This window comes from Pimephales promelas, chromosome 8 (genome assembly GCF_988280905.1).
Source record: "Pimephales promelas chromosome 8, fPimPro1.hap1.1, whole genome shotgun sequence".
Lineage (NCBI taxonomy): Eukaryota > Metazoa > Chordata > Actinopteri > Cypriniformes > Leuciscidae > Pimephales > Pimephales promelas.
Window position 1 is genome coordinate 348,687 of NC_142776.1, and position 26,403 is coordinate 375,089.

Below are 26,403 nucleotides of genomic sequence, written 5' to 3' on the forward strand. Positions count from 1 at the left end.
GACAATGTATAAATAGTGTGATAAGTGTGATAATCTGTAATATTGATCGTGTGTGTTTTTTCTCCAGTGTTGAACTTTGAGAACGTTGTAGAATCGGGATCGGAGACGGAAGAAGAAGACAGACTCCTGGTGTCGGAGGAGGGGAGTCCCATCAGCCCTGTCAATCATGAGCCTGTGGCCCCGCCCTCTCCAACCCTGGGACACGCCCTCCTGAGCAAGACCATGGATGATGAAGATGATATGAAGGACAGCGGAATAGAGAACCTTTGGAACGAAAACGACTTGCTGAGTGCGTCAGTCGACGGAACCGGTGAGCTCCGCCCTTTTTAAATATCTTAAACATGCCCCTTATGTTGAAGATACAGCCCCTTTTATCTTAGACACGCCCCTGTTCTCTTAGACACCCCCCTGTTCTTTTAGACATGCCCCATGTTATCTTAGACATGCCTCTTTTCTCTTAGACACGCCCCATGTTATCTTTGACATGCCTCTTTTCTCTTAGACACGCCCCATGTTATCTTAGACACGCCCCTGTTCTCTTAGACACGCCCCATGGTGTCTTAGACACGCCCCATGTTATCTTAGACATGCCCCATGTTCTCTTAGACACCCCCCTGTTCTCTTAGACACGCCCTTGTTCATTAAAAACACCCATATTATATTAGACACGCCCATGTTCTCTTAGACATGCCCCTTGTTCTTTTAAACACGCCCCATATTCTCTTAGACACACCCCTGTTCTCTTAGACATGCTTCATGTTCTCTTAGACACACCCCCCGTTCTCTTAGCCACACCCCTCTGCTAGATATGGTGCTGAAACCTGCTCTCAGCCTCCAGTGCATCGATTTCTAAAACACGCCCTTGAAACCATTGAAGACACACCCCCTGTTATATTTGACACACCCCCTGTTCTCTTAGCCACACCCCTCTGCTAGATATGGTGCTGAAACCTGCTCAGCCTCCAGTGCATCGATTTCTAAAACACGCCCTCTGCCATTGAAGACACACCCCCTGTTATATTTGACACACCCCCTGTTCTCTAAGACACGCCCCTCTGCTAGATATGGTGCTGAAACCTGCCCTCAGCCTCCAGTTCCTCTTTAATTATGGCGTGTGTTTGTGTCTGTAATCGTCGGGTTTGTGGTAATTGCGTCGGTGTAAACGCGCTCCCGGTTTCCTCCTGCAAGCATCACTGGTGCAGTCAGAGACGCAGAGAGATAAATACTCGTAATGAGGGAGAGAGGTAATCATTAAGGGAGGCCAGGCTGCTGCTCAAGTCATTAAGAATCTTAAATGAAATTTTTATTTTTATGATAGCCATTTACATGTGTAATAAGAGTCAATGATTCTTAGAAGTGTATGACAGAAACATAGGAGTGTGAGAGCCCATGGAAGACAGACCATCTAAATGAGCACTTCTTCGCTATTCATTTCTGCTAATGAACTAGCTGTGCACAGAGCCGAGAGGAAGAGGGGGCTAAAAAATCTAATACGCCCCAAAGACAGAAAAGCAGAGGCTGGGTTGAGGCGTTAGGAGCACTGAAGTCGAGCAGACGCTTCATTACTAACAGGCCTCTGGTCCGGGATCCACACACTCCTGCGAACGGGAGAGTTTCAGGAGCTCCAGAATCACCTCACACTGCGCAAACAACACCGTCTAACCAACATACGAGTTATTGTTATTATTATATTTTGAGTCTTTTCCCTGATTTTATTTTAATATAATTGAAAGTTTGTTGTGCGTTTTTTGTCATTTTTATTACATTTTAATAATCTTAAAAGTAAATAAAAATAAATCATAATTTAAAAAATATGTCTATATACCAGTAGTTTTTTATATTTTTATTTGAGTTTATTTCATTTTTTTATATTTTTATTTAAGTTTAAGTATTTATTTTATTTCACTTAACAATTATTTCATTGTAAGTAACAGAAATTCTATATATTATTTTATTGTTTTAGTTTTAGTTAATGACAATAACCTGGCTGCAAAACATATTATCATAATTATTCTTTAATTAAATTGAATTTTAATTTTTCAGTTTTTATTTTAACTTTATTTAATAGTTTTAGTAACTTTATTTTTTTTGTCATTTTCATTAGAAGTAAAATATTTATATATATATATATATATATATATATATATATATATATGCATAGTTTTTATTAATTTTTATTTAAATTTTAGTTTTAGCAATTTTAATACTTTCACACAAATGTTAAAAAATAATAATAATAATTGTGATAAAAAAAGTTTTAATATTTTAAAATGAACAGTTATTCTATTATAAGTAACAGAAATGTTATTTTTCATGGTTTTAGTTTTTGTTAACGATAATAACCCTTCCGCACACTCTCAATTAACTTCAGTCCTGTTTTCTGCTATTACGTTTATATATATTTATATATATTTGGATAATATGTACACAAACGTTAGAGTGGATATAGTCGGTGATATCGTTGTTGTTATGATCTCCAACATGATGCCACGAATGCTGTTGATAAAGCTTAACTCCTATTGAACCCGGAACATTCCTTTAATTTGATAAACCCTCTCGGAGCCGGAATGTCTGTGATTCCGCTGTGTTGCAATTCCATGATGTGTGTGTGTGTGTGTGTGTGTGATACAAACCACGGCCATGTTTCTGTGCTGCTGGGTGACGTTCATTAACTCCAGAGGAAGAAGCCAAAGTCTCTCTCTCTCTCTCTCTCTCCAAACGTGTGGGCATTCCCTCTGTGTTTCTGCGTTTGGTGCCGGTGTGTCTGCTCTGGTACCTCGACTCACAGCTCGTCCTGAGATAAGCTCTCTCTCCCTCACTCTCTCTCTCTCTCTCTTCTCCTCGTGTGTTTGCTCCGGTCAGTCAGATCCGTCCTTGACTCGCTCTCCTCTCCCATAACGCCCTTCTCCGGTGTGTGACACTGTTATCACCGACACAAACGTGAAGTAAATCACCTGGCCTCCTCGTTCCTCCAGGCCGTGTGTTCTCAGATGTTTGGAGAGTAAATCATCGTGAGGAATAGATTGGACACAGGACTCTTACTCACACACCAGAGCTTTCCCTCGTTCCCGAACAGACTGCGGACTGCAGGAAAAGAGATATCAGGAAAAACTCCAATAATAACTGCGCTTATTAAAGAAGTAAATAGAGTCGATTTGGATTATATTGATTATTCATTTTGTTGACAGTGAACATCATGGCCACTCATCTGTGTTATTAACGGATGCCGGTTTCTGACAGGAGGTTCAGGAACACACACACACACAGATGATCTCAGAATAATGATATTGAAGTGTGTGTTTTGTGCATTTGTGTTTCTCATGTTGTCAGTGGTTTAATTAGAGACTCAGTGTTTAGTTTCTGTGCCAGAGACGGATCAGTGAACTGAAGATACACACTCTCTCTGTGTGTGTGTGTGTGTGTGTGTGTGTGTGTGTTTGCTTGTTCAGGTGGATGGAACATTCTTGAGCTGAGTTTGCTCTCTCTTGTTTCCCAGCGTGCTCGGCTTGTTCCTCTGCTGTGTGTGTGTGTGTGTGTGTGGACGAGATGTTATGCAGTGTGTCAGTGTGTTAATAGACTCTCTTCTGTGTGTCTCGGCCTCAGATGAACTGAAGGGAGATTATGACACGATGGGACCCGACGCCGGTTTGCAGCCAGTTGGGAACGGTACAGGTGAGTGTGTTGATTCGCTTGACATTTTTAAAGAATCATATTAAAATGATATGTTGTAGTTTCCAGCTCTACTAGAACAGGTTTTCCCGCTTGAATGTTGATTATTCTCCTCATATTCTCCATTGTTGCGGCTCCTCTCTTCCCAGTCTGTCAGTAACGCTCCGTTTACTTATGAAGCCCCTCCTCCTGAAAAGCACACTGTGCTCTGATTGGTCAGCTGGAGCAGTGTGTTGTGATTGGTCGAGCCCTTTGAGTGTGTCTGGGAAATGCCCCGCCCCTTTCCACAACCGCAACTACTAACCAGGCCCCGCCCCTTTATATGCGCAAGAATTATTATAATGAGGAATATTGTGACGTGTTCGAAACTCAAGATACACTGGAGGCGTTTCAGGAGTTCAGAAACACTGACACTGATATAGAGGAGAACACACACATCAACATCACACATAATCCTCTTTATAGAGTTATGAGTGTTTGAAAGGCAGAGCTGTATCGATATCGGCAATAACCCATCGTGACTCTGAACACAGTGAGAAATATCATCGCTGTAGTCTGTTTGAGATCATCACACACACACACACTGATAACCGGAGCTGTCACTGGTGATGATCTTCAGGAGGAGGGATGTGTAGTTTTAATAAAGCTTTCTAATGTTAGACACACACTCCAGAGATGCACATCTCGAGTCGGCCCACGATCCGCGACTGGAGAACATTAGGAACCGTAGGACTCTACTCTCTTTCTTCTGCGAGCGCCAACTTCCCCAAATCGCATTTCAGGCCAAAATCTAATTTGTGCGCAAACTGGATTTGTTTGGATCATGTACGCCGCAGACCCAGCGAGGAGCTGAACGTGTTGATCGGCCGCTCGCGTGAAGGAGAGCGAGTGACGGCAATCGTTCGCTCTGTTAAATGATGTTAAAGGGCTGCCGGCTCTCTGACATTTTCAAGACGTTTTTTGACAGCGCCACAGTCCAGCGGCTCGACCTTTGCACAAATGAGACCATAAAATGTTTATGTCAGACAAACCTCACTTGAGTTTATACCTTACACAAGCCCATCCTAATTAAAAGGTAGCTTGTACTCTCTGGCGTAATATTTAACTCGTCAAAGCCATGTATGCGCTGTTAGATCATATTCTAGAACGTAAAACACCTTCAGTTTCCTGCTTCTGCTCTTTATCTTTACGATACGTCTTGAAGCTCATGGGATAGCTCAGTTCTTGGTTAAGTTTCGTGTTTTCTCAGATGATTCTCCTAGAAATCAAAACCATATGATTCATAAATGCGTATCAAGCCAAGGCACTCGAGGGTTATAGTACATTGACTTTAACTCTCGAGGTTTCCCCTACACACATCCAGAGATACACACCTTCACACCCCACGCAGAGCCAATGATTCATTAGTCGTCCTTCAGTGTAGAGCAATGCATTGAGTATAGAGAATCTTTTCATTTCTGACTTTGATATGCCGGTAAATCTGAGCACAAGATTGATTTGATTGTCTCAGGAACTCTCGTTTCCCTTTCATTGCTGTAGGAGAAACAGCTGAGACTTTTCATGCACTTTTTTAAATGCCAAAAGAAATTTTCACATCACAAATCTCTCTCATTTTGAGATGTGAATCCGCCTCGTTAGGAGTTTGATTGGAGAACGCAGGAGCGATGTTGGGGTCCATGTCTGATTGCCTCTAATACATTTAAAAGTAGAAAAAGGGTTTATCGTTAAAAGCTTTCCCACAATTCGAATGGTTCTCCCGTTAGATTAAGTCATATTTCTTCTTTTAGTGGCCATTAGGTGGCTAGATACGGCAGTAATTTAGACATATCCCTCCCAGAACGTTTCTCTAATGTTCCTGCGTTCTTTTATCACAGATGCTGCCGCATGTTTCCATCGCCGCTCTATATTTCTCACATGGTCAGGTTTATTTAAAGGCTTTCTCTGTGTGTGTGTGTCTAGTGAAGAGCGTCCACTGCGCCGCTGAGTTCGAGGACTTCTTCGGGAAGCGTAAACTGGTGGACAGTGAAAGTCATGTGGTCAGCATTGCCGAATACCTCCAGAGAGGAGACACAGCCATCATCTACCCCGAGGCTCCCGAGGAACTGTCCCGCTCCCGGCTCGCCACGCCCGAAGCCCAGGGCCACGAGGAGAACGGTGAGCGCCGCCAGCTGTCGTCTGACTGTTTACCTTTAGAGCGAGGGGCAGCTGTCCGAGTGGTGAAATCCTGAAGCCCAAATCTCCCGTCCCGAGGGGTTACGCCGCATACCTCTCTTATGAAGAACGTGTGAAAAATTAGACGAGTCGAAGCCATTACAACGGAGAGAACACAACTGGCCCCGATCGCGCTGCGTTTGCCTTTAAACCGCTGTAAACAACTGCGTGTAGCTATGGTTAGCAGCAGTTTAGTCACGATTAATTCTGGGTTTAGCATCTGGTTATTTCAAAGTTTGCGATCTCGAGCTCCAAACGCTGCTGTCGTGCACATGAATGGAAAGAACACATTAAAGTTTCTGTCTTCGGTAGAGCGGTGTCGTGTAAGCTAATCACTAATGATCTTTACAATGGAAGTGAATCAATCGAAACTAACTTTAGATTAGATTCTAGATCTGCTGTGAAGCCTAAACACTCTCTGCAACTTTAATTTGACTTCTCCTCCAAGATCCTGATTTAACATTGGACGTTGGACCAACATTGCATCGAAATGAAACTGCTCAAAGTATTGGCTAAATTTAATGTTAACAGAAACTGCGTAGAACCAACACTATATTTTCCAAATGAATGCATCTACAGAGCACAATTCTCATGTTTGCCATCATATTTAATGCTAGCTGATAAGATGGACTCAATTTATTATATAATTCTTTCTCTGTTTTTTAACCATATTTACTTTACTTTGGAACTGACACTACCACGTTTTTACTTTTTACTTTTATTTTTTTTTAATTGGCTGCAGTTATTGGCCAATGCCAATCTTCTTATAATTGGCCAAATATAATCCAAATTAATTGGCCTGGCTGACATATCTGTCTATCACCGGTACGTTCTCATGTAAAGAGTGGAAAAGAGCGTGTTACATTTCTTCCAGCACATAAAGCCCATGAGCAAAACTCAGCGAATCGTGTGAATTTCGAGTGCACTTACTGTGAGTGTGTGTGTCCATGCGTTGGACACGGTGAGTGTGTGTATGGGTGGCAGTGCCAACCTTGACGATGGCACACAGCGGAGCAGATTGTACAGATACCTCCTCATACCAGGCTGGGCACAGCGCCCATTCGCTGCCATTGATTTGCTGACCTTTTGGCCCGTTGCCCCTCTCTCTGGTTCTGCAGACCTGCCACCTGGAACTCCAGATGCTTTCGCCCAACTGTTGACCTGCCCCTACTGCGACCGGGGCTACAAACGCTTGACTTCCCTAAAGGAACACATCAAGTACCGGCACGAGAAAAACGAGGAGAACTTCGCCTGCCCTCTGTGTAGCTACACGTTTGCTTACCGCACTCAGCTGGAGAGACATATGGCCACACACAAGCCAGGCCGAGATCAGGTGAGCCCAACCTCCCTCCCTCTCTCTCTCTCTCTCTACATCTAATGTGCTGTATTCCCTCTGAGAAAAGATATCATTTTGATTGGCAATCATTATTAATTTTTCATGGCATTTTGAAGATGCAGATCTTTTAATGGTTATAGCCTTAATTGAGGTCTAAATGGTTTTTTGATGGCCTGCACTGATATGATTCTGCAAGTCTTATATTCACGATCGAATGACTATGTTAATTTCCAATTTAGAAATTGTATCCGCTCTTTAGCTTTTCTTTTTTATGTTCTTTAAAAATCAGTTTCTCCGCGGTGACAGGGTAACACATCATAATTTCCATGTGCGCAAATGATAAACGCAAGTCGAGCGCTCAGCGTTTTATCTCTTAACAATCTGTTGAAGCATTATTTACACACATTACATGGGTTGTTGTGGAAACAGGTAGAAACAGTGTAAAACGAGGTGAAATGAGTCTCCGGAGACTAAGCTACTTCAAACTTATCTGCTCAAGTGTAGTGTGGCATCATGATTCCTCTTGTAATCATCTGAGCTGAGGTACTGCAGCTCTTTTATCTCTCAGACGTGACGTTCTCTCTAGAACAGACTGATTTGACACACGACGAGCTGCCAACTTCTTCACCTGATGCCACGGGCCGCCAAAACATAAACAGATGGCCCATTCTGCACCCGTGACCTCTCTAATCCACAAATGACTTCCTATTTGTTGGTCTTTGTTTGTGTGCTTCATCTCGAAAGACTTTTTCCATTGAAATCAGTCCGGATGTTCGGGACATACACCGGAGCGTCTGGTCTGCCGATAACGCCGGTTCTTACTCGCTGTGCGCGACAAATATGCAAATGCCCAATCAAACGCTCCGCCCACATCGTGCTTGACACACTTGTGAGCGCGACAGTATCACACCGGGTGGAAAAATCCCTCTCCTCTCGCTGCTGCCAGTCACAATTAGACCGGCGGAGTGACTGTATCATATGGAGGGTAATGGCAGGACTAAAACCTGCCTCCATCCTCAGAGGGAAGGTGGGGGGCGTAAAGCAGCTGTTGCTGTTTGTTTATGCGACTCAGCAACATATGAGCGAATGGTGGGGTCCCTCCCCGGCGTGGGCCGCACGGCTCCCCGCTTGATGTTTGAAGGTTGCCGCTGTTTGAACAATCCTCCCTGTGTCCTGTGCTTTATGCCATCTGTCTCCAGTGGAATGCGGGCCTCTCTCTCTCCCCACCAGTTGTCGGAGCCGATCATGGGCGGCGCTCACAGGCCTTTCGTGTTCCTCTGCCCGTTCGACATACTCACCTCCCACTCTGAATTAATTGTGCTCGCCTGGTGTGCTCTCCGCTTCTCCGCACTGACGCCCGTATTGTTGTTGTTGTTGTTGTTATTGTTATTATATTTTGATTTTCGAGGCTCTGCTTTGAATTGCAAATGCGAGGGGTGCAGCGTTCATGTTCTACCTTTGAACAGCAAATGAAGTGCCTGCCTACGAGCCGCATTCACGCATTATTAAAGAGACGTTTGAAGCCTTTAAACAGTCTGCAAATGTGCGTCCCAATTACGAAATTGCAACATTTATGTGAGCCCACCTTTTTGTGTAATGAACTCTTTGCTCAGGTATCTGAAGGATGTGTTGGTTAAATATGCGAGATTTATTTGGAACGATTATGCTAAATTAGATGAAGTGGATCATTTATGCCTCCCTAATGAGGAAAAAAGTCTTGGAAATAGGGTTTTTGTTTGTTTTTTTTTCCGCTGCCAATGCAGCGTTTCTGGCTCTGGAGTCAGGAAATGAAAAGGTATGAGATCCTCTGTTATCGCTGCTCAAATGCACCCAAGCAAAGCAAGATGATGCTTTGCAACAGGAGCCATTTGGCCCGTCGTGAAATTATTCAGTGAAATCTTGCCTGTTGTGTGTGATTGTGTGGGTTTTTTTTTTTTTTTGTGCAAGAGAAGCTCATGTGGGTACTTTCTCGTCCACAGCACCAGATTCTCAACCAGGGCTCTGGCAACCGCAAGTTCAAATGCACTGAATGTGGCAAGGCCTTCAAATACAAACACCATCTAAAGGAGCACCTGCGGATACACAGTGGTACGTCCTTTTCTTTCTTTCATTAGCCGTTGCATTGGTTAAGAATGTTTTGATTCTAGATCAGAATGAATTGGTTGTTTGTTTGTTTTGTCCCAGCCAACTCTTCATGAGAAGTTTGATTAGAGGACTCATTACTTTGAAAGGAGTGCAATCTCTCACTTCTTCTTTGCCTTTCTTCACTGTAGGTGAGAAGCCATACGAATGTCCCAACTGCAAGAAACGATTCTCACACTCCGGATCGTACAGTTCACACATAAGCAGCAAGAAATGCATCGGACTGATCGCCATCAACGGCAGAGTGAGGAACAACCTGAAGACGGGTTCATCTCCAACCTCTGCGTCTTCCTCCCCTACGAACACTGCCATTTCACAGCTACGACACAAACTGGAGAACGGCAAACCGCTCGGCCTGCAAGACCAGTCCAACCACCTCAACATCAAATCTGAACCACTGGACTTCAACGACTATAAGCTGATGATGGCCTCTCACGGCTACGGTACGGGCAGCCCGTTCCTGAACGGGGCTATGAGGGGAGGCAGTCCACTGGGATTTCACAACTCCCAGAGTCCCCTTCAACACCTGGGCATGAGTATGGAGGCACAAATGCTGGGATACCCATCTCTGGGAAACAACCTGAGCGAGGTACAGAAAGTCCTGCAGATCGTGGACAACACAGTGTGTCGACAAAAGATGGACTGCAAGCCAGAGGAGATCTCCAAGTTGAAGGCCTACATGAAGGAGTTGGGTTCCCACATAGAGGAACAGAAGCAAGGACTCGCCGCTCACGGTGGACCCCAAAACGCTCTTCCACTCATCAGCCACAACGGAGCCACCAAGAGCATCATAGACTACACGCTTGAGAAGGTCAACGAAGCCAAAGCCTGTCTCCAGAGCTTGACTAACGACTCTAAGAGGCAAATTAGCAATATCAAGAAAGAGAAGGCCAATCATATGCTAGATTTAGGTATAGAGGACAAATCGCATGAGAATAACAATCTAATGTTTACACCGTTTTCCTGCCAGTATTGCAAGGAGACCTTTCCTGGTCCCATTCCCCTGCACCAGCATGAGCGCTACCTTTGTAAGATGAATGAGGAAATAAAAGCAGTGCTTCAGCCCGCTCAGAACGCCACGACCAACAAACCCGGCTATTTTGCTGAGAAGCATGGCCTTTTGCACCACGACAAGGTCATGAACGGCCCGGTCAGTCCCTACAAGGACCACGTGTCAGTGCTGAAAGCTTATTTCGCCATGAACATGGAGCCCAACTCGGACGAACTACTGAAAATCTCCATAGCGGTCGGCCTTCCGCAGGAGTTCGTGAAAGAGTGGTTTGAGCAAAGGAAAGTCTTTCAGTACACTAACTCCAGGACTCCTCCTTTAGATAGGAACCACGTGGAGTCTGGTCACCCGGTGACCTCCGCTCACACGCCCACGAAAGACTCTTTAGGAATCCGCTCTCCGATGTCCCTGGTCAAAGGCGCTGACCGTATCACGTCCCCCTCCATCCCCGAGCTTCACAACAACTGCGACACCCCACTCAGGCTCTCGAAATCCTCCCAGTTCTCCAACCACAAGCATCTGGGGGGTAAGCTGGACCACTCCAGAAGCAACACTCCATCGCCTCTTAACTTGTCGTCCGCCTCCTCCAAAAACTCCCACACTAGCTCTTACACGCCCAACAGCTTCACCTCCGAGGACCTGCAGGCCGAGCCTCTCGACCTCTCCTTGCCAAAGCTCATAAAGGAGCCAAAGCACATCTTGACTGTGAAAAGCTGGCCCAAGCCGAGCATCACCCCGACGGACCACAACCACGTCATGACGCCCCGCGAACACGCGGACGAGCCGCTCAACCTGGCGTATCTGTCTAAGAAGGAGTTTGGCAGCCCTAACGCACACAGCAATCTGGACAAAAGCTCGAGCCCCATGTTCGGTTTGAACCCCTTCGCTGGGAAACCCCTGTACAGCTCTTTGCCTCCCCAAAGCGGGTTCCCACCGCCTACGTTCATGCCGCCGGTGCAAGCCAGTCTCCCAGGCCTGAGACCCTACCCCAGTCTCGACCAGATCAGCTTCTTGCCGCACATGGCCTACACGTACGCAGCCGGAGCGGCCAGCTTTGCAGAGATGCAGCAGAGGAGAAAATACCAGCGGAAGCCAGGATTCCAGGTAAATACCAGACTCGCTCCTTCACAAACCCCTTCAGGTCGCGTACGTGTTTCTCTTTTCTAGCCCTCTGGTGAGTGGCGCTCGGCTTCTTTCAGACACTAATTAAAAGCCACTCAGACAGTTAGAGAGGGGAGCTCACCTCACGCCCAGTGGCGTACGAGGCAGTGAGAGAGAACCGCGGCTTCTGTGGTAGACGTCGATGCCTCGAGTGCCGAGCGCCGGCTCCTTTAGCGGCGGTGACGAGTGGCGCGTTCGAGAGACCGAGAGCAGAAAACGTCAAAGAAGCAGGTGTTCGGATGCGCCTGTGGCACTTCTGCTCTTTCCCCCGTCTCAGGTGTCAGTGAATCGGAGACACGTCTCTTTATTTCGAACCCCCTTTTTAATTTTGCTCCTTCTATTTCTACAGCAAGAAAAGCTCAAATGAGTTTGAGCATAAAGATTAATAATGCACACTCCCCATGTTCATTACAGCTCAGCGCTGAGGGCTGTTTAACATCGGGGAAACCATTCTGATAAAAAAGTATTAATAATGTTTCCTATTCTAAGTTATTAAATTAGATTTTAAAAATACAGCTAAGGGCATTTAGCTCAAATTGATTGCGGAACGATAGCGCAGGGCTTTTTAAAAGAGAGTGCGTGGAAGTATTGTCAGTCCAATGCCGGCTGTCCTTAATGAGGGCATCGCCGCTGCGGTTCTGGCCATTCTGTGCCCCTCTTGATTTAATCATTACCGCTTGAAATTAGAGGACTGTGGCAATATTCCCTACCAAGACTCTCTTCTTATTATTAGCTTCTAATGTAATAATATTTTTTCCCCATTAATTTAAGTTTAAGCCTATCGGGGTAATCTCTGCTCAGATAAATACTGCGCTAACACCCTTTCATGTATGAAATTAAACCAAATTTGAATGCAAATATATGGAATAAGGTGTGATTAAGCAGAGAGAAAGGCCTCATTTGCAATATCCTGCCTTTACATGTTGTTGGGTTTTTTTTTCAGGTCACAAACACTTTAATGTTTAATTCCTAGGATTTCTACTCCAGATTTAGCTGAGAAATGCATATTGCATTCATATTAAAATGTGAAATATGAATGTATGTAAAACGTAGGTATAAAAAAACAATGCGATACATAAATAGATGAAACAAGTAAGTTCTCTGTTGATGAGGTTGTGGTTTACAAATTGTTTATTTTATTTTGCCGTATAATAGATTCTCAGAAAAAAAAACGTTTTTTGTTAGAAATAATCATTAAAAATACAAATAAACGATATTATTAGATCATGTTATAAATTATATTATATTTGTTACAGTAGATGATTGTGACAGTTGCTTTTTTTTTTTTTTAATGTTTGTTGTATTTTTAAAGCTTATTCATTTGTGCTTATATTGTTGTTGGACCATGGAGTGAAAATAGTAGATTAACATCAACAGTTTTCATTAGAAATACAAATGCATTATATTATTAGATCAGGTTGTGTATTATATTTTTTTTATTATTATTATTTTAATGCTGATTAGTGTGAGCCTGTATTGGCTGCCTTGTGGAGTAGTGTGCCGACAGTAGGACGGCTCTGACGATGATATCTGACGATGATATCTGATGATGATATCTGATGATGATAACACTGACGGATCTGACGATGATATCTGACGATAACACTGACGGATCTGACGATGCTGTCTCTCCGCAGAGCGAGCTCCTCGACGGGCCGGCAGATTATCTGAGCAGTCTCGACGACATGGCCGACCCCGAGGCCTGTCTGTCCAGGAAGAAGATTAAGAAAACAGAAAGTGGTATGTACGCGTGTGACCTTTGCGACAAAACATTCCAGAAGAGCAGTTCCCTCCTCAGACACAAATATGAACACACAGGTATATATACTGTTCTAGACACCATCATTTAATAACTGTCTGTCTGACTCCCGAATATTCACGCTGCTTCTTCTTGCTTTCTTTCTTTCGCTCTGTCTTTTTCCACTACCTTAATCATCTTTCTTTTATTTTCCCTTTTTAAGTCAAAACTAACATGTTTCTCTCCTGTTGACAGTCAGTGAGAGTATTTGTAAATGTAATTAATGTGGCAAAACATGACACTGACTTTGCACTAAATTAAGACAATAATTAAGCAGAAATATACAGTTAAAACAAAGCAACAAAAGCTGGACTGAATAATCTCTGAAGCTTCATTTTCACTGTTAGTCAAGAATTCATTCACTTACACAACACACGTTTATGTGTCTTTGACACGGGTTTTGGACGACTGCATGCACAGCAAAAATGATGTGGAATAAATTGGCAGCATTTTTTTTTAAACTTCAGTGAACAATTTGGTCATTAAAAAATCGAACTTGACACTTATTTAATTGTTTGATTTACACTTGACATGAATGCAATCATTCACACAGAAAAGTGCAACAATACATTTGTTTAAATACATATTTTATATTACACATATTTGCTTTAAACAGTTCTAGTAGAAATCTGGAAAAATTATAATAGAATTTTGAAATGCAACGTGTGCAGTAAAAAAAAAAAAGTTAATTATTTTCAAAAGAAATCTATTAGTAAAAAAATGATTTTCATGGGTTATAATAAAACTATGACATGCGTGTTTATGCATATAAAGATAAACCTGCATATGGTTAAAAACACGATGATTTAAATGGAAGAAACCGCAGTAATGAAATTCATAAAACACCCGTTCACACACTGTAAACGCACCCGTGTGTGTGAGCCGTGGGGTCGGTGTGGGGTCGGCGCACTGGTGTTCAGACGCTTCAGTCTCAATAAACCAGAGGAATAACAGTGCACACACACACACACACACACAGTTTCTTTCTCTTGCATCACCATTTACAGTCAGTCTGAAAGGACATGGGAATGAATCCATTGACTTGAATACATCCCTTTCCTCTATCTCACTCTCTCTCTCTCTCTCTCTCTTAAATTGTTGAAAAAAAGGTTAAAATAATCAAGGCATATTTTCTGTAAGAAATCACAAGCCAGAACCATATGTATGTATTTGACTTTATGTGCATTCATATAACACAATGTAGAAATAAAATAATAAAACAATTTACATGAAAAAAGCTAAAGGAGTTTTTTTTTTATCATCAGTTCATTTAAATTAATTACAATTCAAAGAAATAATGTATATTTATTATACATATATTGAAAGACACGTAGTGATCAAATAGTAAACATGTAGTTCTTCCTCAGAGTTTGTGTGTCTCTTATATAAAATATCATCCATAACTGTCATCCACATCTCTCTCGCTCGCCCCTCGCTCTGTGTGTTTGTACTGTCCACTGTAGGGATGAATTTTGTATAAAAATGTATTTAATAAAATAATAATATTTTATTAAAAATATGAATTTCTGCCACATGGACGTGAGCGTCTGAACGAACGCCGGAGGAATATGAAAAATCCTGTCTTGTTTTCCTAATATCCAAACATTCTTAAATCAAGATACATTTACTGAAGATGTAAAATAAAAATATTATAAAATGAAGTGAGTTTAGGATTAAAAAATAACAACAAATATCTGCCATTTCCATACAGTGAATCTCAGAGGCAGTTTCTACCCGTACACAGACAGAGCGAGGGGCGAGCGAGAGAGAGAGAGAGAGAGAGATGAGCAGTTATGGATGATGGTTTTTATAATGGAGCGAAACATAAATGCAGAAGTGTCTTGAAATAATACACAGATCTCCCTGCACTCACACACACGGAGAATACAAGCGACACACTCCTGTGTTCATGCAGAGATATTGAGCACACACACACACACACACACACACACACGTCACGAGACACGAGCAACACAGCAGATATTACACCAAACCAGCCATTACACATCTGGGCCATTTCTGTCACTTTATTTAGCTTTGAGTACTCTCTCTCTCTCTCTCTCTCTCTCTCTCTCTCTCTCTCTCACACACACATATGCATGCCACCCCCCCTCTCGCTCTCTCTCTCTCTCTCTCCCTCACTCATGCCATCCCCCCCATCTCTCTCTCTCACACACACACCCATGCCATCTCTCTCTCTCTCTCTCACACACACACACACACACACCCATGCCATCTCTCTCTGTCTGTCTGTCTCTCTCTCCTGACGTCAGCTCATCAGGGTAGCGTTGTGAGAGTTGTGTGTGTGTGTGTGTGTGTGTGTGTTTGGTTAGCGCTGGTTTATTGATGCTCCGCTTCGGCTCTGCGAGGGAATGTTTCAGAGTAAACACACACAGACGCGTCGAGCCGAACTGCAAACACACACACACACTGAACTCCAGCGCTTATTACACGGCTCTGTGGAACACTGCTTTCTGATTGGTGGATCGCGCCGTCCAGCCGTGTGTTATTCCCAGATAGGAACGTTTTGTTTTTCTCAATGGAAGTTTTGTGTATAAAGATCTAATGGAATATTTCAGATCAAGACTTGTGTCGAATTATTGACTGATGTGGCAGGAATGAGCGGATAATGTACATCAGCCGTTTGTTATCTCAGAATAAACTCCTTCAGGTGTGTGTGTGAGCGTGTGTGTGTGTGTGTGTGTGGCTGATGAACACCAGGTCTGAGATAACAGCCGGCCGACTCTACGTCGTTCCTCTGAAGCGTTTATTGGATGTGTGTTTGGGTTAGCGTGTGTGTGTGTGTGTGTGTGCTCACGGTGTGTGTTCTGTCTTTGTGTGTCTCGGCAGGTAAGCGGCCGCACCAGTGCCAGATCTGCAAGAAAGCCTTCAAACACAAACACCACCTGATCGAACACAGCCGCCTGCACTCGGGGGAGAAGCCGTACCAGTGCGACAAGTGCGGCAAGCGCTTCTCCCACTCGGGCTCGTACTCGCAGCACATGAACCACCGCTACTCCTACTGCAAGCGGGAGGCGGAGGAGCGCGAGGCGGCCGAGCGCGAGGCGCGGGAGAAGGGCCTCATGGAGCCCACCGAGCTCCTCCTGAACCGGGCCTTCCTGCAGGGCATCCCGCCCGGATACCCGGACCACCCGGAGCGCGAGCCCATCCTGCGGGACGGGAGCCAGCCGTTCGGGAAGAGGAGCCGGCGGGACGACGAGTTCGAGGAGGAGGAGGAGGAGAGCGAGAACAAGAGCATGGACACAGACGCCGACACCATGCGGGACGAGGAGGAGAACGGCGAGCACTCGTTGGACGACAGCTCCGTCGACGGGAAGAACGAGTCCAAGTCGGATCACGAGGACGGCGTGTAGCTCCGTCGGGTCCGGTCCCAACACACACACACACAGGTCACGCTAACTCAACATTCGGAGAAATGATCCGTCAAATAACGTTCATCCAAACAGAAATCCCGATCCCCCGGCCGATCATTTAAACAACGACGCTCTTCGTTTAGATTTATTCACACGCAAAACGAGACGTTTCACTACTTCAGTAAATGCTTCTTGATTTAAGGTTTTCTTTATATTTGGACTGGACACACACACACACACACTGAGTGAGAAAGCATTGTTTGCAGGGATGCATATGCAAAAATGAAGAAGTAAAAAAAAATAAATGAAGTTTTAAAATTGTACAGTATTAAGGCCTAAAATATGTGTGGTGCTACCATCCTAAAATCACGTGTTCCATAGTGTTTATAGCACAAACTAGAAACTTGTACAAAGAAAAGAAAAAATTGCACTCTTGCTCCTATAATCACTACGAGAACCGAGAATTATTCCCTTGTATATTTATACAGTGTTAAAAACGAGATCAGTATTTAAAGTGTTTCCACACACACACACACGTTTAGGCCTGACTCGTGTGAAGGACCGTAACAGTGTTCACACACACACACACACTCCCGTTTGTTCGTGTTGTTTGGAGAGAGAGCGAAGCCTTCGGACGGTTGTTGCCTTATATGCAAACCTGTAATTCAGTGTGTTACTAAAGTGCCAACCATGTTCAGTATTAGAGGAGTACACACACACACACACTCTCTCTCTCTCTCCGAATCAGACGTTCGCTCTTTTCTTTACAACGACCTTTGTGCAATTTCAATCTCAGTATTACAACCAAACCGACAGAGTCGCATCTTTTATTTGTAGGATTGAGAACATTATTTATGTGGCCCGTTTTGTATCTCCTGATTTTATTTATTTGATACTGTACAGTACAGTATTATAGTTCTCGATAAATAGATCTATTTTAGTAAAATGGAACCTGGAGTTGTTGATGAGAGCATTTATTGTGTTTTAAAACATTAATTGTGAAATGCAAATTTCATGTTCTGTTTCGTCTTTACGTTTTGTTCTTTATTTTCCAGTTTATGGAAATTCCAAAAATTTGGGAACTTTTGATACAATCTTGTGAGAACACTGTATTTCAGCTGCGGGACGGGACGAGTGACGCTTGAAATCCCATGTATGATATATAATGACTGAAAACACACCAATCTTTCCTCAAATGTCTTTGTAAGAGTATTATGGACTTTTTAATTTGTAATTTCTCTTGGAAATGACCATGCTCAAATAAAGTAGCCGAATTCAAGACCTTTTCCAGAACGAGTGAGTGTGTGTGTGTGTGTGTGTGTGTGTGTGTTTTAGAGGACACTCGTTCTCCTCCGTCATCAGATGTTCCTGAAGTTCACAGCCGGCGAAACTCTTCAAATAAAGAGCAGAGAACCTGTCGAACAAAGAGAGAGACGGCCGAGAGACACAGAGAGAGACAGCTTAAAGAGTGTGGAGCGTTCCTGCATATGCATATGAAAGACCAGATCAAACGCTCTCTCTCTCTCTCTCACACACACACACACACACTCTCTCTCTCTGAACGATCCGTATCTCTCTCCTGACCGCACCTGATCAATTGAGTTTGCAAATGTATAAAAAGAATAAAGCGTGTGAAGATGAAGATGAAGAACGTCAGCCTCAGAAACTGTTCAAAAACTTGAGATTTAAACTTTGGTTCAATAATATAAAATCAATAATACAAAGTGGCACACATTGAGCGTCACAGTTTCAGTGAAAATTTCCTTTTTTATTTTATCAATTGAAACAAAAATACCAGATATTAATCTTAGTTCATATTAATTTCAGCATGTACCAATACATAATTAAAATCAAAGGTTGTGTTTGTTAGCATTAGTTAATGCGCAGTGAACCGACATGAACAGATAATAATTAATAAACACTGTAACACTATGTTGTTCATGTTTAGTGAACTATTGTTAACTGATGAACATTACTGTAAAACCTGCTCCCAGACGGTATATTTCCCATAAAATATATAATTAGGATAAAATAAGAGTCTTCTGTGCCTCGGGTTATAGTTCAGTCGGTGTGTTTCTGGAATAATTCATTATAATTCAACGATTGATAATTCCAGCGGTGATGTCACACACACACAGATTTACTGATCCCTCGTGTTTGATCTGTGTGTAATATTCACACACACACACACACACACAATAAGTGACGACCTTTGACCCATCAGCCAGAACTGAAGCTCGGGTCCGTAGAGCTGTGACGACTCTATGAGTGTGTGTGTGTGTGTGTGTCGTTGTGTTTTTATTAATGACGCATGAACTGAACACGGCTGATGAGAGATATGAAACAACATAATTCATGCGTCAGACTGTTCATAAACACTGCTATTACTAATGAAAGGCCTTCATAATTCTGTGAATCACTCAAATATAACGACCCTGAACACACACACACACACACTCTGCTGTTGTTACAGTACGTCTGTGTGTGTGTGTGTGTTGGCTGGTATGTTGGTATGTTTGGAGTTTCTGCAGTTTGATGATTCACTGCTGCTCTTTCAGTGACTGTACGGAGAGGCGAACACACACACACACACACACACACACTCGTGAGCTCGGTCGTTCCCTCAAACATCTCTCACAGCTTAAATCGTCCACTGCAAAAACAAACGCCACTCTCACAGATAATATAAACAGCACACACACACACACACACACACACACATTTACACTGACAACATATTGTCATCTTATCGGTAGCAGTCAATATTAATGATTTCTTTTAAATATTCCAAACATTTGATATTGGTAAAATGAGCTCTTTTTTTAATAATAATAATCATACATTAAATCATCTTTACCAGGTTTCAAAAGAATATAATTTTAATTCTGAAATATACATGAAAAATAATATTTCACATATTCTGATAGTGCTTTGCATTGCTTCTAATCTGTGATCTACAGTACACACACACACACACACACATCATCATCATCATCATGAGCTCTCCGTAAAACACACTTTACAACACGTAATTATCTCCACTAATGTTCATTTTAAAATACTATTGGCCATTGCTAATTCATATTTGGTCAAAATATGTTTATAACTTGTTTTTATTCAATGTTAAACATCATTAAACGAGATTCAGAGATGCTGTAAAGTTATTGAATCATGTATGTGCAGAAAAGCTGTATATTAAAACTATTATTAAAATTAATGGAACTTTATAAAATGTAAACATATTAAACACACGTTGAGGTTTATATTAAAAATATATTTGAATCATCCATTTAAACTGATTTAAAATAAACATATTCACAGTGTAAATCTGCCTGGACTACACGAGTTTCGCATGATTTTAATTGTTTTGATCTTTTGAAACGTTTAATATTAAAATAGTCCTCATGCATGTTTGACATCACGTTTTATGACATCATTGCCACATTTACATTCGTTTAACTGTTTTCATGACTTTACTGTTCTGTGGAAATAGTCATAATAGAATAATCATTACACATTTCTATAAAAATAAATATATATTTACACAATATTGAACAAGATTCATACAGTATGTTCTAATTATCATTGGGCGTAGTCGTGTAGTTCATTAATGCACTCATTAAGTAAGTCCAATCAAACTACGTCGTCTCAAAATAAAGTGTAACTAATAACTCTGACACATTATTTCAAGAGTCAAAATTTCTGATTTAACCTCAAGTTTTGCTGGACTCACACATTTGACCTAACTCAATTATTCATATCTCCCATATGCTGTCCGTACAAATCTGTGTGTGTGTGTGTGTGTGTGTGTGTGTGTGTGTGTGTGTGTGTGTGTGTGTGGCAGGGCCTGATACTCACAAAGAGAGACAGCTCAATGTCATTCAGTCAGAGAGAGACACACACACACACACACTCGGTACACAATAACATATAACTTACCAAGTACAAGCACCCCAATTAACATAATCTAAAGAAATGAATAACTGCACAAACTGTAAATATGTAAACAAGGCTAAAAATAAAACAGATTTCACACAAACAAAAATGAAGTGTATAGTAGAGGTTACCCAGCATGCTTTGTGTCTGTGTGGCTTCAGCAGGTGTGGGTCCAGCTGTGAGTGTGTGTGTGTGTGTGTGTGTGTGTGTGTGTGTGTGTTTGCAGGGGGGATGTTCTTAGTGAAAGGTCCAGAATCACATGTTGTGTATTTGTGTTGTTTAGCTGTGCATTCCCAGAAGTGTAGAGTGAAAAAAAAAATCTAAATGTAATTTAGAAAAAGTAAATTATTTACGTATTAAATTAATAGTTTGGTGCTTATATTTTTTATTATCTTAAAAGGCAAATTTTAATGAACTTTGACCCCACCCGTAAAATACCTTTTAACCTTTATTTATAGCTGAACATATTAGCATGCACAAGCGCACACGCGTACACACACAGGCCTATTCAGGCTATTCGTTTAAAAAGAGGAGAAAGGTAATTATAGGTTTTGCCAGCGCATTTTATGGAGCCTTTGATATGCAGAAACACAGATTTGAGCGGCAGGCAGCAGGTTGTGTGAGTGTGTGTGTGTGTGTGTGTGTGTGTGTGTGTGCTGATTAGATGCCTGATCAGGGCTCTGACTGCAGGGTCTCAGCTGGGGACCAGGAACATCCTTCATTACGTGTTTCCAGGGGAGTGAGTTGTGCTCGCATGGCGGCCTGTCGCGGGTTATAATCATATCTGTTCAGATTATAGGCCAGTTAGATTAGTGGTCAGTTAGATTAGTGGTCAGTTAGATTAGCGGTCAGTTAGATTAGCGGTCAGTTAGATTAGTGGTCAGTTAGATTAGCGGTCAGTTAGATTAGCGGTCAGTTATCCTGATAGAGATCCCGCTCACGCTCATAAACCCTGACGAACAGTCAAAGCTGCGAAACTCAGTTTGGCCCAGGACAGAGCCCTGATGCACACCGTACCACTGCACACGCTAATGCAGCTCGTACACTCATGCGACACACACACACACACACATGCAGATAATGTGATTTTACATCTGTCTGTCACAATAAATATGCAAAAGTTTAACAGTCAATAATTTGTATTAAACGTCCTCATACTTACTGTTTTTAACTTGATCAGTGTTTATTGGCTGACTCTACAGCACTGCTGCCAATTCACTTGAATAAACGCGTGTGTGTGTGTGTGTGTGTTCTATGAGCAGACACGGGCTTTTTATAATAGACTCGCCACTATCACCTCTTGCCGTCCAGTAATTGCACGTTCCGGACTCAGACTGTGCCGCGCCGCCGTGATCAGACCTGTTCCAGGGATATGGAAACCTCTTCCTTTTTTCATCTTTCCTTCTATATGTAATTTTTTAAGGCGAGCATTTACACACAGCCGTTGGGGATTAGGCCTAATGACAGAAGTTAATTATATTAAGTGTAATTTTTAAAAACAGTTCATGAACTGCAAATTATAGTTAAGAACCCCTTTAATGCTCTCCGTGTTAATTACATGTCTTAATATTGCATAAAAAAATAAAGGATCCAAGGGGAAAAAAAGAGGCGGAGAAAAACAATTTGTGAGTACATTAATTTCATTCATCACTCTGTTCAAATTGGTCGAATAGAGTGTTTGTGCCGAGACTTTATTGAGCTTTTATTGTGAGACTAAATGCTGATAAAATTACACAGCTTTAATACCTGAGGAGTGCGTGAAATCACATGAAAATGCAATCAGAGTAATTCACAGTCATCTTGCACTCTCTGCACAATACAGGTGCAAACTCGGCTCAGGATTATTTGCATCGTTTTCGAGCGTTGCAGAGAAACAAAGAAACTGTTTTTGAAATATTTAATCTCATAACCACAATCTGATGTGAATGAAAGTGTGAAACCTTTTGAAGACGCCACAAACACACACTTTGACTTTCCTTTTATTCATATCCGTATGTTTGGCCCTTGCATTAATTTGAGGAGAGCCGTTGGAAGGGGCGAGGGATCTGAACGCATGTTTCTGCTCTTGTAAATGATTTTTCTGCATGTTATTTCAAAACAGAAAAGCTCGAGTGTAATGATCTGTTCAACATCTGAAATGACTCTCCTTTCCAGCTGACCAGCCGTTCATCTCTCTGCAAAAAATGTGAATGTTCATGTTGGATTTTTCGTAATAATTGCGTGACATCTGAGTCAGCGTTTCGTCTTTCTGTAAACGTTCACAAATGGTATTCCGTCAGCCTTGCTTACTTGACACATCTGATAGCAAACGTCTCGGGCGTTCGTGTGAAACGGAAACTGACACGACGAGTCTAGGAGTTCATTAGCCTTCTCATAATTATCCTTCAGGCTCTTTGGAGAGATTTTTTTTACTGATCGGTTATGAAGTTCAGCTCTTGAGAGGCAGAGAGACTCTTGACTCGCTCGATTGAAATAAAAGAGGGAGGAAAAAGGTCCTGGCCATTTTGTTGCTTTGAAACCTTAATCTAGAAAAATTCAACTTTCCTTTATCCTTTAATACCAGATCAAAGAGCCGAGAGAGAACCGAGTCGAGCCCGTCCATTATGGAGGGAACAGCAGAGAGGCTTTGAGAAAGACTGAACCGTCCTCACACAAAAGAAAAGGTTTGGAGGCTCAATTACTCACTCATTCACCAGCCTAATTTTATGCGTGCTTCATTTGCATGTCATTTTTGAGGGCGAGGCAGAAATTTCGCCCGGTAATTACCCCGCAAATACATTAACGACCCGAGAGCCACGCATCCTCCACATGTGTCCGCCTCCTCGTCCAGCGCTCGAGTCGAGCTGGTCAGCGGTCAGCATCCCTGATCTTTTGATGTCGGCTTTTCTTTCAGTATTGCTGCAATCAGTCGAAAGATTTGTGATATGCTAAAGACTGGGGAAGGATTCGGCGTTTCCCTCCCGGTGAGCACGACTTCAAATGCCTCGCTCACCGTCATCTTTGAAGACCTGTGAAATGTGAAGTCTCAGATCTGGCCCGAGTCCAAGACTGTGTCTCTGCCTTCGTGACTTTTCAGACGGTTTCTGGTGGAAATGTTTGTTTCGACTCGTTTATTTATTTCATTTCGTTTTGGCGAGAAGCCGCGTATCGATTATGAAAGAAGGCCGGGTGATTAAAACAGCCCGATTGGTGTGTGAAAATGGAAAAAATAAACGAGAGAGGAAAAAAACAGCAGCTTTTTCCTCAGGAGTCAGAGACCACCCTCGGCTCGCTCACTTGTAATCATCTCAGAATTTGCTCAGAAACACTTGCGAACTTGTGTGGGAGTTGTTTTTACTTCATTAAAAGCGTAGTCTCGAGCCCACGAGATCTCTCACGCTGCAGAAAGCAAACCCTCGCCACAGAACACAACCTCGGCCTGGAATCCTGCTAGACGCTGACGAAATCCCAGGACCGGCTGCCGAGGGAGGCTTCTGATTGGCTCCTTGTGATTGGAGGACTGACTGTGATTGGTGGTTCAGAGATCAGAGTCGCACCTGTCTCGTCGCCTCAGTGCTAGCGGAGGGAATCATGGGAAATGTGGGTGTGAGACCCCTCACTGCTCCAGAACGTTTAACCTATTAAAATATTTTTTGAGCATTTTCAATTGGCCAGCACAATTAAATATTTAATTATGGCGATCTCTTACTCGACTCATTATTTGATCAGACTGACACATTAATGTATGTATTTACAGTGTTTATTCTATTTACTTAAAATTGATTAAAAATGCAAAATGAGCTACAAGATTATAACTAGATGCCATAGTGTCGGTCCAAATCCGGCCCACATCTCGTACGCGAGGATCCCACATGGCCCAGATGTGGACAGACACTGTGTTGCTGACTTGGCATCTATAATCCATCCATCCATCTATCTATAATCCATCTATAATCCATCCATCCATTCATCCATCTAAAATCCATCTATAATCAATCTATAATCAATCCATTTATTCATCCATCCATCTATAATCCATCCTTTCATCCATCCATCTATAATCATCCACCCATTCATCATCTATAATCCATCCATCCATAAGAACAAACCCGAAACCCATTTTTGGATCACAACTACAGTACCTAGTTGAGCTCCACTGAACTAGAGGATTTTGTTTGTCGTATAGTTGCCTGTTTTTGCAGTTACATTGATCCGTGCACAAATCTAGAGTCTAGTTTCTTGTGAAAGTTTTGTACCTGATTAACTGGGTCAGGCTAAATGTGATCGTACTGGACATTTGATGATGAGGATGACGACGAAGACGATGATGATATACTTGTTGACTTCAACGTTGGTCAGTGTTTCTCCTTGAGACGGTCATTGGTGACTCAAATGTTCATGCCCAGAGGGACAACCAGTCAAAGTCTCAGTATTCCCACTGGTGGCAGGTCACTTCCAGTACGGCCCTCGGGAAGATCCAGTCCCGCGTCCATATGTGCCTTTCTGAGGTTCATCTGGTCATGTGCTGTTAGAGACAACCTGACATGACCCGACAAGATGTCTCGCTGCACCTGACCAATGGGCACGTCTGATCCATGTTACATGTCTCGCGATTACAGCCCATGACCCGTCTGACATCCGTGCGACCCTCGTGAACCCACAAACTGCCGGCGTAAGATCATCCTGTCTCGTCGAGGAACAGCCCGAGCCGTGACGCGTGCCAACCTTGGATGAGGAGAGACTTTAATGTCCTACGACATGAATGTGGATTCAGAAAGTGTTTAGAGCAGATTAAAATGTCCTTTCATTTTTATTTTCTTTGATCCATCTTAATCTGGTTGGAATATTACTTCCCGAGGTTCTTCCGTTCGGCCCCATCTGTGAAGATATGCGTTTTAATCTACTGTGAAATCTAATAAGAACAGAACTCACGAAACTGTCTTTTGACGGCGTCTCGAGCCTCTCTCGATCAGAGGTCACTGAGGTCAAGCTGAATGCTTTAAAAAACAATCACTCCTGATCTGTTGTGCCTTCTTGGGCAAAAGGAAAGTCCTGTGGAAAACAGGCAGCAGAAAGAATATTATGCTTTTAAGTCTATTTTAGGAACAGTAAGATTTGGGTTAACATTTCTGTAATGTGAAAAACTATATTAATAATCAAATGTCATTGCAATACTTGTTTAACTGCCTTCAATACATCTGATTTATTTAAATCTGCATTTGGCTTGGACTATCATACAGAGTGTTCAACAAAGTGTTCAGGTTTTAGTCTTTCAGTCACTTTAGTTTTGCCATGATTTCTGTTCCTGATTTCTGATCGCGATGATTAAATAGATGCAAGAACAAAAAGCTTGCAAATAAAATGCATTATTGCTGTCAGTGACAACATGCTGAAATTTGATCAATGCATATTAATAAGAGATTTCATCTGACATTTCTTAACTAGCAAATGCATTTCAGTAATGAACATTTTGAGAGAGTTGTCATAAATAATGCCACAATGCAAAACAACCCTTTTCACGAGAATCACTCTGGAGTGAACGTCTCATAATCCGTTGAGGAGTAAAACTGTGGGGAACTTTGACTGTTCGGTTCATTAGGTTTGTGTTATCTGCTGAAGGATCAGATGAGAGTAAGTCAGTCTAATAGTCCTGAGAATAGCAGACATTAAAAAGATGCTGTTAATTCGTATATTCTCTCCGGTCTCCGATGGGAAGACGCCGAGGACGGAGCGCTGGAACCGCGGTGCCCGAATCCACTTAAAGAGCCACTCACGCCTTTAATATGTA

General features: G+C 42.5%; 1 protein-coding gene across 5 annotated transcripts in view; it reads left to right on the forward strand.

Annotated features, from left to right (window-relative positions):
* Positions 1-17,986, forward strand: part of zeb2b (zinc finger E-box binding homeobox 2b) — a 56,259-nt gene extending 38,273 nt beyond the window's left edge. The window contains exons 2-9 of one of the 5 annotated variants that reach the window (XM_039656513.2): positions 68-310; positions 3,604-3,672; positions 5,629-5,823; positions 6,999-7,213; positions 9,196-9,304; positions 9,490-11,471; positions 13,166-13,346; positions 16,177-17,986. In XM_039656513.2, coding sequence (XP_039512447.2) covers positions 68-310; positions 3,604-3,672; positions 5,629-5,823; positions 6,999-7,213; positions 9,196-9,304; positions 9,490-11,471; positions 13,166-13,346; positions 16,177-16,700 — 3,518 coding nt within the window. In that variant the 3' untranslated portion in view covers positions 16,701-17,986. The other 4 variants (XM_039656516.2, XM_039656512.2, XM_089133673.1 and 1 more) reach the window with 4 other exon arrangements.
* The last annotated feature ends 8,417 nt before the right edge of the window (positions 17,987-26,403 follow it).